The 14,038-nt window shown below is 43.4% G+C and overlaps 1 protein-coding gene across 1 annotated transcript in view; it reads left to right on the top strand.

Moving 5' to 3' along the window:
• Positions 1–14,038, top strand: part of CACNA1E (calcium voltage-gated channel subunit alpha1 E) — a 1,399,715-nt gene that overhangs the window by 1,064,222 nt on the left and 321,455 nt on the right. Inside the window, exons 23-24 of the mRNA XM_085601759.1 lie at positions 4,368–4,497; positions 7,840–7,899. Coding sequence (XP_085457885.1) covers positions 4,368–4,497; positions 7,840–7,899 — 190 coding nt within the window. The remainder of the gene's footprint in view (positions 1–4,367; positions 4,498–7,839; positions 7,900–14,038) is intronic.

Below are 14,038 nucleotides of genomic sequence, written 5' to 3'. Positions count from 1 at the left end.
TCAAATGACATCACTAATGACATCATCCAGTAAAGTCAACTTCTAAACATAAATTCAAAATATACCATTTAGATTTTTTTAAAGTGAGAAGACACAGGTAAGTGGACGTGTGAGTAGCTGTATGGATGAGTGAGTGACTGTGTGAGTGGCTCTATGGTTGACTGAGTGGCTGTATGGAAGGGTGAGTGGATGCTTGAGTGGCTGAATGGGTGGGTGAGTGGGTGTGTGACTGGCTGTATGGGTGACTGAGTGGCTGTGTTAGTGGCTCTATGGGTGGGTGAATGGGTGTGTAAGTGGGTGTATGAGTGAGTGAGTGGCTGTTTGACTGGGTGCATGGTTAAGTGAGTGGGTGTGTGAGTGGTTGTATTGCAAATAAGGGTGGGCGTAGTTCGCGAAGTAGCACTTCGCGAAGCTACGCAAAGTGAAGTTCGCACTACGCGAGCTACGCGTAGCACTTCGCGAACTGCGAAGTAACATGTTCGCACTGTGCAAGAAGTTGTTTTCAATGATTGCACAGTGCGGACAAGCAACCGGCACTGTGCAATCATTGAAAATGGCATCTTGCACAGTGCGAGCTGTAGTTTTCTGCTGCTCGAGTAGATTTTTACTCGAGCTGCAGCTTTCTCATCGCGAACTGGTAGTTTCTCATCGCGAGCGGTCGCGAGCATACGCGACCCCTCGCAATGAGAAACCTGACCTTCTCGCGTTGGGAATCTCGCCGGGAGGTTTATTTTCCATGCTCGCGATCGCGAACAAGGAAAAAGTCTCGCCAGGATGTCATTTTGCTTGCTCGCGGTCGCCAACTTGACGTTGAGGACCGCGAGCAAGCAAAAAATGACCGCAGCACTACGCAACACTACGCTACGCGTGTTCGCACTGTGCTACGTGCAGTTCACGTAGCGCGAAGTAGCGCGAACTTCGCAAACTACGCGAGCATAGCGTAGTGCTTCGCCCAGGCCTAATTGCAAAGTCAGTGTCTGTCTTTATCCAGAAATCTATCCACAGACTGAGTTTAACTGAGTGGACAAATATTAGGTGAAATAGAGTGTAAACACCACAAAACCGATGTGTACATAAGCTATACACAAACTGAATCCCTGTGTAATAAATAGAAGTTTACCCCTATAAAGCCTAATAACACATTTCACCTGCGCAGACAGGTATTAGGTGTAAAAACTCTGTGTAAACACCACAAAACCGGTGTGCACATTTTAGAAATGGGGGTCTCCAGTTGTCAGTGGCTTGCACCCTGTCCAAGTAGGAACCCTTCCTTCAAGTCGGGATAAGGGGATTACACACCAAAAATAATCCCTGCTCACACCCTTGGTAGCTTGGCACGAGCAGTCAGGCTCTGAGGCAATGTATAAAGTATTTGTACATAGCACACACAGTAACACAGTGAAAACTCTACAAATGGACACCACACCAGTTTAGAAGAATAAAGTATCTTTATGTAAACCAAACAAGACCAAAATGACAAAAATCCAACGTACATCAAAATATCACTTTTGAAAGGTAAAAAACTGTTCAGCCTATATAAAACTATGGATGCATCACTTTTAGCACAAAGTACCTGGGATGCATCAAAATTGGAGCTGAAAACAGGCGCTGGGGAGGTGAGGCGCTGGAAAACAAAGCGATGTGACAGTACCTTACATGCAGGGAATATGATGAGTCGGTTTCTGGCTCCCAGGGGAGGTGATGCATCAGTTCCTTACTGTGAGAGGGGGTGATGCACCAGTTTCTTACTGCGTGGGGCAGGTGATGGGTTTTTTCTCTGGAAGGGCTGCCTCGGTTCCTTACTGATGCCCAGCATTGATGTAGACTTGACGCACAGGTGAGATGTGCGAAAAATACAGGTGCTGCAGGTTGATGCAACAGTGATCCAGGTGCTGCGTCGATTTCTGGAGCCGCAGACAGGTGATGCGTCGATTCTTCTAGTCACACAGCAAGACCTGTGTCAGAGTCAGTGCGGTGGTCTCGGACTTCGGAGACATGGTGTGCTGAACTCGGGTTGCGGCAGTTTCTTCAGCCACAGCTGCATGGTGTTGGTGCCTCGAAATTCTTCCCGTACGGCGGTGCTGCGCCAGAAAAAGCAGGAGAAGGAAGTACAATGCATGGGTTTTCAGTAACAGGAGCAGCAGAGCAACCTCCAAGGGCCCTGAACTGGAGTTGGCACTACAAGGCAGTGCCACTAAGATCTCAAGATACTTGCCTAAACGGAATCTTAGATCGGCCACAATGAACATGTTGATGACTCCTAGATTTAAACGAAAGAGAACAGGTGGCTCGCGCTTTTCGGTACTAGGCCCCACACTCTGGAATTCCCTACCAATTGAAATCAGATTAATCTCAGAATAAACCAGTTTTTTAAAAATCTAAAAACATGGTTATTCACCCAAGCCTATTGTTAGAGTCCTGGAGGACAGCTCCCCTTTCCCCAGAGCGCCATGAGACCGTTGGTATAAGTGCGCTTTATAAATTCCATAAACATAAACAAACATTTTTGACTTTATTGTGAGTGCTTATTAACGTGTAAGTATACATAACATTGTCTATGCATGTGCATAAGTGTTGTCATACTTATGTAGCAAGTGTATTCTGAAATACACGTCTAACTTCCAAATAACTATGTATATAAAATATATATCTTTCATACTACTGTCTTTGCATTTAATTACCTTAGGTAAAGTACTTTTTGTAACGATTCTTAATGGGTGTTGTTCATCTGCTGCACCTACAGCCTTAAAATAAAAATACTAGAGTCAAGAATACAGAGTTTCTGGTTTCAAAGTTTTGCACAGACCATAGAACCCTTTACTACACATTTCATCTCAAGGTCTTTTTGTGATTAGCTCTCCTTAAGGTGGGTGCTTGTAGTTAAACTATCCTGGTGTGTTACGACGTCAAGCAATGAGCCAACCAAACCTTCGAAGGTTGCCTCAACGTTGATGCCGAACAAACAGGTAGTTTTCTCAATGTCCTGCATCTCAACGTCATCTGGGGCCTGGTTTTGTGTTATTTTTCTCGAGATATGTCTCTTTGATGTTCTTTTGGATGGGAGGGGGGCTCTTTAGAGGAAGATGTACGTTTCCCAAGGCCTCTTAAGGATGAACCTCTCTCCTGGAGTCCATGAAGACTTATCTTCTCTCTGTCCTTCAGAGTATGCCTTGATAGCTTCTGGCAGTGAGGACAGGAGTCAGAAAAAAGGCTGCCAGTGTAGCACATTTTGGCAACTATCAAGTCTAAACGGTTAGAAATCGTTTTGAAAAGATTTTTCAATCTGAGTAAAAAAAGGAGAGGTCAGTGGTCCAGGCCGAAAAAATGAACTGACCTGTCACCTGTGGGTCATTATGGGATACCAGGGGTACTGTGAGGTTCTTAAAGGCACAGTGCCAGTTTTATGCTTACTATGAATGCAGCCTATTTGTTAACAAAGCCTCATATTCCCTTTCCTTTTGATTTTAAATAAAGGTTTGTGGAAGGCTTCCTATAATCAGTTTTCTTTGCTAAAATTAATTGTATTGATTTCTATGGTTTAAATAAACAATGTACACGAGCAGGGCCGGACTGGGAACTGAAACCGGCCCTGGCAACGCTCGGCCGGCCCCCTGGGGGGCCTGAGGGGGTGCGGCGGAGCTGTTTGCTAGGGCCGGTTTCGGCCGATTTTGTTTCAGGGGGCCGATATTGCCGACCCCCGGTAAGAAAAACGGCCCCCCAGGGGCCCAAAACCGGCCCCCACCGTGGCGGCCCACCGGGGAAACGCCCAGTGCCCATTACGACCAGTCCGGCCCTGTACACGAGTACTCTGGGGTTCCTGCACATGGGTAGGACTATTCAATGCTTATGACTTTGATGAGGATTCCCCTGGAAGAGAACTAGGATTACAGATACGCAATTTATTCTTATTTCCACTAGTTGCTTCCTCTTTTTATATGTGCTTCCTTCTGCAGTATACGTAGAAAGAGGAATATGTCTCTTAGAACTATAGAATTTATAAACCTCTCTGCACAAAAACAGACCTTCCTGTAATGCAGGCTCCCTTGCAGCATGGCTCCAAGGTGCCAGCATTGGCCCAAGGGCTAAGCAGCACATACAGCAAAGGAGCTAAATGACAGCAGAAGTGCACTATACCTTAGTAAATATATCCCACTTTTTCTCTCTCCCTTTCACACAATACAACACAGCAAGTTGCCTTGCAGCATTGCATTGCATGAAATATTAGTAAATGTGCCCCTAAGTACATATGTTGCCTGTATCCAAAGCACCCAGTCACTAACTCTGTGAGGAGTTATAGGCTGGTGTTTTAATATTCCATAAGTCTTCTTTCTTTCTCTGCCTCCTATCATGAATTCCTTTCTCCACAGGTTACGGAAGGTGTGCCACTACATTGTGAACCTGCGCTACTTTGAGATGTGTATCCTGCTTGTGATTGCAGCCAGTAGCATTGCACTAGCAGCCGAAGATCCAGTGTTAACAAACTCGGAGAGAAACAGGGTGTGTTGACCATCTCATTTTTGGCATCATCTGTACCATACTGCTCCCATCTCATAATCTCTATGGTTTCTGTGCCAGGCATAATGTATCCCCATGTTACATGTTGAAGAAGTTGCTTGAAAGCTCCAACTTACATAAAGTGCTGTGCGTAATACATTAACCTTTCACTAAATGTCATGTCTGCAAATCTAAAGTTTACACCTAGCCCATTGTTACCAGACAGTGAAGCCTTGATACATTAACCTTTCGTTAAATGGCATGCGTGCAAATCCTAGTTTTACACCTAGACCCGCTGTTACCAGACTGTGAAGCCTTGATTCCACAGACAGTGGGGTGCTTGGCATTGGAAGATGTGGTTCTGCCTCACAGGATCTTTGTTGATGACCATAAATATTAGAAATTGTCTCTGCCCCACATGAGATCCCAGAACACTTCTTCAATAGTTTCTTAATAGTTATGGGTTATGACTGTTTCATTTATCTCTATTAAAGATACCTCTATCAGTTATAAGCTTGCTATTCTATTCTGATGTTTATGTCTATCAATAAAGATCTTGTGATGCAGAAGAGAGTTTTTTTAAATCCTAACTCTGCATCATAGGTATCGTTATTGAAGCCACAAACAACAATCCCTCTCCCTGACAGGGGCGTAGCTTCAATGGGGGGGAAGTGATTTGATTGTAACATCCCTCAAAATAAATACATTCTTGCCTTGATAGTTAGGTCTGGGAGCCATGAGTCGGGTCTGCCATACCTGTGTTGGATTGTCTCATTCCCAATTTTTCTAACGTATTAGTTTGTTTGTTTCTTGGATTAGGAATTTAATATATACTGTGACCAGTTTACCGAAAATTAGGACAACTGTACCCATGTAAGTACTCCTTGAATGGGTGCAAATTTGCAACTTTTTGGGAATTCGCAAACATTGGCGTAGTAGCTGCGCCAGGTTTCCAGCCATACTAGTGGCAATCAAACACTCAAAAAGTGAGAGTGCTTGTTCATAGTCTAATCACTGGCTATCACTTGGAGTAGCATTCCAACCCATTGTTTTTCACCCTCTGAGTCATTCTAAACATATGGCCTGATTTAAGGTTTGGCAGACGGAGTAAAGGCAGACAGAGTGGCAAAGCACTTTACGTTAGCCATCTTGCTTTTACTCCTGCCACCAAATTTAGAGTTGTCCACCTGCCCCGTAGACATCTCTATACATTGGCAGGATCCTCCGTCATGGCGGTTCCTGTCAATGTAGGAAAAATACGGTGGACATTGATCTTTCAAAAAAATCTCCTAGAGTTTAGAAAAATAAAATAATCTAATGACACCAACACCATGGGATTTTCCCTTTTATGCTGTAGGGGTTTTCTTTTTTTCTGTCCCTCACAGACAGTTAAAAATAACCCATCCAACCATCCACTGTAAAAAAGGCCGATAACATATCTCTGACAGCTCCTACTTCACCTGACCCTTTGGAGGAAGTTTTACACAGATGGGTTACTTTTACTCTGTTGGTGTAAACTTTGCAATGTGCCAAAATCGGGTGCGCAGACCTTAATTTTGGAGGACACAGTACTCTGTCACTGTTGCGAAAAAGTAACTTGCCTGTCAAACCCTAAATTAGCCCAAGAGGCCCACCTAATGCAAATCAGTACTGAGTACTCTCTGCCTCATGGGAACAGTTCATCCTGAACCTTAGTCATCACACCCATTCGCTCTGAGGCCCACTGCTTTTTTAGTTGGAAAATTTCAGATTCACACCCCCTGCTTCTCACTGACTAAACTAAAGATCAAAGGGCATATTATCAAGCATGGAGTTAAAATGATCGCTGCTTTAGCGCCAGAAAACTGCAGCTAAAGCGGCGATAATGGGCTTGATAATATGCCGCAGAGAATTCCAATAGAAGCCCATGTTGACACCAGAACATAGGCTTCTATGGGAATTCTCAAGGGCATATTATCAAGCTAATTGTCGCCGCTTTAGCGGCAGTTTTCTGCCGCTAAAGCGGCGATAATTTTAACGCCGTTTCTTGATAATATGCCCCGAAGTTCCTATAGAGGTCAATGTGTTTGAGTTCCCATAAAAAACACAGGGGTGCTTGAGCATCATAGAGGAATCTGAACTTCTACAGGGAGAGTCTCTTTTTTCTTTCCGGTCTGCAAGAGTGCTGCCCATTTTGCTCTTTTCCCTTCATTTCTGGCATATTTTTCAGTTTATTATAGATGTAGTAGGCAGGTTTTATGCTGCAACAGGGACATCTTAAGGATGTTGGGGGCCCTGGACCATACGTATTTTGGGGTCCCCTGTTCAGAACAGCTTTGACTTTATGATTCAGTTTCAACTCTCAGGCCCTCTTTGGCCTGGTCCAGGGCACAGGCAAACATCCAAATTCTAAATTTGTTTACATGTAATATTCAGGGATAATAACGTGTGATTTCAATGTTGTAACACAGCACGGCTCACTAATATTACCTGGTCCAAAGTCCACTTTGCCCATGCCGTAAAACGTCTCTGTGCTGCAAGGAGATTTTCTGTTTATTTCTAGGAGTCATGTCTCCTTTTCTGATGTTTTCTAGTAAATAGAGTGGAAAAACATTTGAAGTTTGATAAGTTGACCTTCTGATACACTGCCAAATGCGATGTTAGGGTTCCTCTTGTAGCTAAGACACATTCTCACATTGCACAGACCACTGGCAGACCTCTTCGTTCAGGGGTTGCAAAGCGACTAGCAATGACCTGTACTTCTTTCATGGGCATCCTTATATATTGTCACCCCAGAAGGATTATTTCACATTTACAGTACTATTGCATTTATAAGACCCCTGGTGAGAAGATGGTGTTACAAAAACAATTGAATTTCTCAGATGTTACTGTGGCGCTCACTAACGATCTTGCCCACTCATCATATGTAAACAATTGTCAATAATTTTTCCTATTCTGCACGTTTCTGAAAATCTTTAGAGTTAATCATTTTTCTAGGGCATGTAGGTGTAAAGTCTGACACCACACTGAGCAAATAGCTTTCGTAATCGCCTTATCAAATTGAACAAAGTGTAACTGGTTATATGTCTGATCATTAGTTGTACCGTACAAGAGAATATATCCATGTCAACTACCGAATCAGACCAGTGAGAATATTTTGCTTTCAACTTGTGGATCGTGTGTTTGGGCACATTCCCTATGTATGATCTCAACCTAGCTAAAATGAGTGTGTTTGTGCTTGTGTTTAGCATATAGGCAGGTAACTACATTTTCTGTTGGTCCAAACCCATTGTTTGGATGTGGAAACTAGCTCTGGTGTATTTTTGTAGAGTAACTTGCTGATATCTGTGCTTCTGTTCTTTACAGGTTCTCAGATACTTTGATTATGTTTTCACTGGTGTGTTTACATTTGAGATGGTGATCAAGGTAAGAGGAAACTGGTAATAGAAGAACTCCCACTGGAGCCCCTAGTGATGGTGGTGTATCCTAATGATCACTGTATTTGTTTAGAGTGTTAGAAACATTATATTCTATCATTAATTTAGCTGAATTATATCAAATCCATATCTTCGAGGATGAAGAATGTCAACGCAACACAATCCAGTTGTCTCTTAAAACCATGAGGGTCAAATGTTGGTCTGCTAGGCCTAGAGCCATCTCATATTTTAAGGATATGCACATGTGATTAATGTACAAACAGTAAACCTAAATGAGAATCATTTAGCTAGTCAGTTTTTAACTTTACCCATATGGACTAATGTACAGAATTCTTGATCTAAACATATTAATCTATAGCTGCCAACTAAATTAACACTCTTACTTGCCCTGATGATCAGCTACTGTTTGTCAGAAAAATACATAGTTTGGAAAAGGCATATATGGGTTGAGTCTAAGACTGAAATAACCAAGTGATCAGCACTAAAAATCTGAGTTATGAAGAGCGGATCCTTGATTGTTGCATTGCACCATCACCAAGAGATTCACAGATGGAATCTGAGAGGGTATCAGCAGATCAACAGGTGTTTTGGGAGATTAATGTAAGCACCAGAAGCATGGTGGATTTTAGGACATGAGCAAAAACTCCTCAGATTCATTGTGAGATATCATAGAATACTTGAATATAAGATTTAGGAGAAGAGGAGTTGATTGTCGGGTCTTGTTGTTCCCCCTTTTGGCTCCTTCAAGTGACTTAGAGCTTTGTACTTCAATTATTCGGGGCCACAAGGAGTCACACTACCAGGCCTAGGCAAGTGGCATGCATATACACACATACCTTCACATATTGATTATGTTCTTTGTAAGGACCCACAATTCTTACATTTATTTTTCTTTCTTACCAACAGACGTTTGTGAGTTTTTGTGGCAGATAAATTCAAATTTGTCTTTCTCTGCATGATAAACTAGCCTCATAGCCTCCTGACCCAACTTCCACATATGAGTGGACTGGATTGACCCCCTTTTTGTAATTTAGCGCCCCCTTTTTTGGTGAATAATAAGTGACAAGAAGGCTAAGCCAGCTTGCCCATACTATGGGGATGTAATTATTGTCTTTTGTTATCATTTTCTCACTGCCAACCAATGCTCCCCTACCCTCTCCTGAGAATGAATGGAAAGACTATGTCTAGTATAGACCAGTTCATATACGAAGTACCTTCAGATATCTCAATGGCATTGTAAAGTCTGTGTTTGCAAAATTGCCACTATAGTGAACTCCTATCTCTGGCTCAGCTGAAAGGACAGAAAGACAAGTGGGTGCGTCATGTTCATTTATTGCACAAATAGAGACTACGGGCCATTTGTACAGAACTGTTTTGTGGTTGGAAAAGGGCTGATTCGCAGATTCGTCTCGTTTGCAACTGCAAAAAAGCATTTCTCAATGTACACATATCAAATTGTGTTTCAGTAACTTGTCATTTAAAATGTAACTTGTCATTTAAAAGCAATCACAGACATGGTGATCTGCCTACCCCATTAGGTCACTATCCCTGTAATGGCTAACGTTTCTAATGGGTCGCAAACTATGACCTACTTCATTAATATTCGTGAGGTAGGTCAATTTGCAACTGTAGAAAGCTGGCTTATTAAATGGTATGCCAAAAAGAGGTCTACTATGCAAATAGTTCAGGTATAGTCCAGGTTCAGGTAGAGTCTAGGTTAGTAAGGCTATTACTAGTGGACAGGGGCTTGCTCTAGCAATCACAAGATGCTCTTCTAGGGGGTAGTGTGGTCGAGCAGTCTTGAGCTTATCAGGGAGGAGTGTTAGATATCTGTACATGGACACAATAGTCAATAAATAATACACACAACTCAATAAGGAGATCCAAGCCAATTTATAAAAATAACACATATCTTTATAGAACTTTAGGCACCAAGGTCATCATGATCAGGTAAGTACTTTTAAAATATAAAAGGTAAACAGGTTTTTGATACATTAAGTAGTAATTGATGCACTCTGCGGCAATGTTAAATTGGAAAAAAAAACATATATTGCATTGGAACACTCAATAGCAACTTCTGGAACCCCTATTCTAGACTTAACGTGGGTATGAGGCAAGGTCCAAGGCAGCACCAAAGGTTCACTTTGGGCAGCGCTGGGGCGGCCCGGTGCAGAGGTGCCTTACAGTGTTGGGTGCGCCATTCAAGTCAATTGAGATCGGTCCATTGGAAAAGAGGCTGTAGGCTGGCGGATCAGCCAATCTGAACCAACAGGGGGTCTCAACTCTTGCATGCTCGTGGATGCCTTTGGTCCTCTTCTCCCAGGCCAAGGGTGACCGGTGCAGAGGTGTTTTTAGGCATTGGATTTCCATCACCGGGAGCACTCACAATAGAGAGGGCCTGCAAACAGAGGCTGCAGGTGGCATTGGGAAGTCCACAGTGGTCAAGTGCAAGGTGGGCTTTGCCTCTGGAGGGCTGGGGGACCACACTGGCACTGTTGGCCCACTTCAGTTTGGACTCGGAAGTACAGGTGCAGCGGTGTTGTGCGGTGTCTGGTTTTTGCGATCTGGCGCACTCACAGCCTTCTTTGTGGTGCCTGCTGGTGACAGGGAAGCAGCTCTACTGCTCCATGGGAGTTTTTGAGTCTTTATTGAAAGCAGGCAGTCCTCCCAGGCTTTGTAGGCACAACAGCTGCAGGACAAGACGTATTTGGCACAGTTTCGATGGGGAAAATCAGACAGGCCAGCAGGCTTGCTGCCCAGTCAGTTGCTCTTCCTCGGGTGTCTGCTTTCGCTGCTCTTCAGTGTCCTTCTTTGCGGGTCTTCAGGATCTTGGGAACATGTTGGCACTGTTGCCCCACTTGAGCTCAGGCTCGGTGGCTGTGGTGCAGTGGTACTTTCTGTTGTCGGGTTATCGCAGTCTTGGAGTCTCACAGCTTAGTTCTTGGTACTTCTCCACTGTTCCACAGGGGCTCCTGAGTCTTTGGAAAAGTGCTGGCAGTCCTTTCAGGCTTTGGAGGATCAGCAGTTTGTAGGGTGAGACGAGTTTGGTGCAATTGTCGAGAGTAGGCAAACAGGCCTGCAGGGTTGGTGCCAAGTGAGTTGCTTCTTCTGCAGTTTTTGTTTTTGTAACTCTTCCGCCCTTTTGCTTCTTTTAGTCTGCAGGATCTGATTTCCCGTTGCCAGGACTCCCCTAAACAATGAATTTACAGGCATTTAGGGGAGTATAGGGTAGTAGCTAATGGGCCACTGACCCTTGGGTTCACCATGCCTCCTATATGACAACTTTGTGGGGGAAATGGGCACTATCCTGTCTCAGAGATCCAAAATTTGCCATCAACAAGATGGTCACTTCTGAAAAGTCGCATCGACTTCAAGAATCCCAGTTCAGGGGTGATACTCGACTGAGAGTGGACACACCTATCTTGCTTAGCTATTTTTCCCACTTGTCCAGGTGCCAAAGAACTCTGGACAAAGAGGGTAATTTTCTTCCCCTGCAAGAGAAGCCAGATATGCATACCGAAGGCGGTGAGCCTCTGTGAAGCTTCCTGGTCTTTGATTGCTATTCCACAGGTCATCCTGTGGGCGGGGTTCAAGCCAGACGTGACTTATGTCCCCCGGAAAGCAAAGACCCTCTCCCTTGGGGGTCAGAACCTCGTCTCTGGTGGCAGGCTGGTTAGAACCAGTCAGTCGGCACACAAGTGGCTGGTAAGTTTTCAGGGAGCAACTCTAAAGGACCCCCTGAGTGCATGTATTACTCAATCCGACACTGGCATCAGTGCAGGTTTATTAATACGAGATGTGTGATACCAAACATCCTTTTTTTCATTGAAGCCACCATGTAGCTGGGGAACTCATTTATACCTGTGTCCAGCGCATGCTTGTAAAATGACTTTCCTGTCCACTTGTACTGGCGGCAATGGAACTGCCCAGCACAGGAGCATACCTGCTAAAGCGGTGATACCCTCACATGTAGTGTAGTGCACCCTGCCTTAGGGCTGTTAGGCCTGTGGTAGGGGTGACTTACCTATACCTCATTCAGCGTCGCTTATGCATGGCACACAAACTGTGTGCCATGTCGTTTTTTTCACTTTTGTCTGCACCAAGATATGCAGCCTGCAGTGGCAGTTTATATGAGCTCGGTGTGGGGGCCCTAGGGTGGTACAATTTGTGCTGGGGAACCATTTACTAGGGACTTTCCGAGGGTACCAAAGGAATTGCCAATTGGGGCAAACAATTGTATGGTTTTGGAAAGAGTTCTGGTACTGGGTGCCTGTTTAGCAGAAACCCATTGCACTTCCAGTCAAAATTGCATCAAATACCAGGCAAAAAGTGGGGCCGACCCTCTCAAACAGGGCACTTTTCTACAGCAACCTACTAGGAATGGTTGTTTAAAATATGTTAATTTTCTTACATTAGGATTAGAAATTTCGAAATTGCTATTCGTTAAGAATCGCAAATAGAAAATCACAATTCCAGGTTTTTGTCTATATGGCCCTAGAATTCTACAGTGAGCCATGTATTAGCGTTGCCTCACAGTGTGCTCAGACATTGTCTATGCAATGAGTTTATAATGATTTCCCAGATTTCACAAGCAGTATTCTGTTCTCTGGGCAGGCTAAAAAAAGATCGTACTATTGCTGAGCGTTGCCCAAAGAGTGCACGCTGCACGCTGTGGGCTGAGGTTCACTCAAAGCTATATTAATCTAACATTGGATACGTAGGCTTGCCAGTGTGGCTAGTTGTGCAGCTGCAGTACCCTCAACATGCTGCCAACAGACCACTGTTCCATCTTTAGTGGTGGGACCATGTGTGTCTAATGCTGTTTACTGGCTTCCTGTGTAAAAATGGTTTATCTTATATGTGACCTACCGGGCTGTCCACCAAGCTTGCCCAACTTTCTTGGTAAGGGGAGTTGGTAGGGTTAAACACAGGACTAACCCTTATACCGGAACTAGGGTAGTAACTATTACACCAATGCAAAAGTTCCTTTGGATTCATTCATGAGGATGTTGTTCAAGAGATTCCATCTCCTGACTCTAAACATATTGTCAATATTATTCATATATACATGTCTCAAAAACATCACAAAGAAGAATTAAGTGGGTACTGTCTTTTGTTACATAGGTTGTTCTATTTACATCATGTTGTATTAACATCAAAATACTATGTCATAAGTGAGCAATATTATAAATAGTGCAGAACGTGCAGCATTCTGTGATACATACAAACAGGACTGGGAGGCTAGGTCTGGGAGGATTATAGATATCCTCACAAGAATGTTTGATTCATATAGGCAAAGGGTAGGAGCATGTTTGCCCTTTAGATCATGTACCCAGAGTTTAAAATAATTATAGAAAAGCCCAATATGCTCTTCCTTAGATGTAGACTGAGAGGTGGCTAGATACTACAAGGGAATGCCCTGAAGTTGAAGTCTATTTAGAAGTTAATAGCTTCAATGAACACAAAGAGTAAGGTGTACAGAGAAGATGGGATGGAAATTACATGTTATCCTATCTGAACAGTAAGACCAGGAGCTAAATCTAGTTTTTCTGGATGAAGAGGCCTCACCCACAGTGTTTGGCATGCTTCATCGTCGGTACCCTCACCTCACTGAGGTAAGATGATACTACTATGATGGACTTAACCTCAACTTATGAGGAATTCTTGATAAATATAATGCCTGAATAAATCAGGGATCCAGATAATATAAATACCTTAGAGTAAACCTGAAGGGCTTCCAATTATTAATAGGTATACCAGGTTTGGCTAAAAGCCTATATCTTGGATAATTTAGGTAAAATGTCCTTTAAATGCATTAGCATGCCAACATGTTTCTGCCTATTTGTGTGCACAAAAAGTTCAGGGGTATTCATCTGGGCTATTTATATTACTGAGCACATCCATACAGGTAAGAGAGGAATTTCCTACCTTCAACCATAAAATGCACCATCCTAGGGTAAAAGAAGCCAAATCCAAATATACTAGATTTAGAAATTATGCTTATATGCATGAGAGTGAGAAATAATAATCGGCACATGTGACTCTGGTGAAACTGCAAATCAAAAGGAAACAACCTGCATGATTCCGTGGTTTTGTGCGAAAACCATGCATTCATTCATTTACGCAAC

This window comes from Triturus cristatus, chromosome 4_2, assembly GCF_964204655.1.
Source record: "Triturus cristatus chromosome 4_2, aTriCri1.1, whole genome shotgun sequence".
In the NCBI taxonomy this organism is placed as follows: Eukaryota; Metazoa; Chordata; class Amphibia; order Caudata; family Salamandridae; genus Triturus; species Triturus cristatus.
Note: the sequence above shows the minus strand (reverse complement) of the source record. Positions and strands in the feature narration are given on the sequence as shown.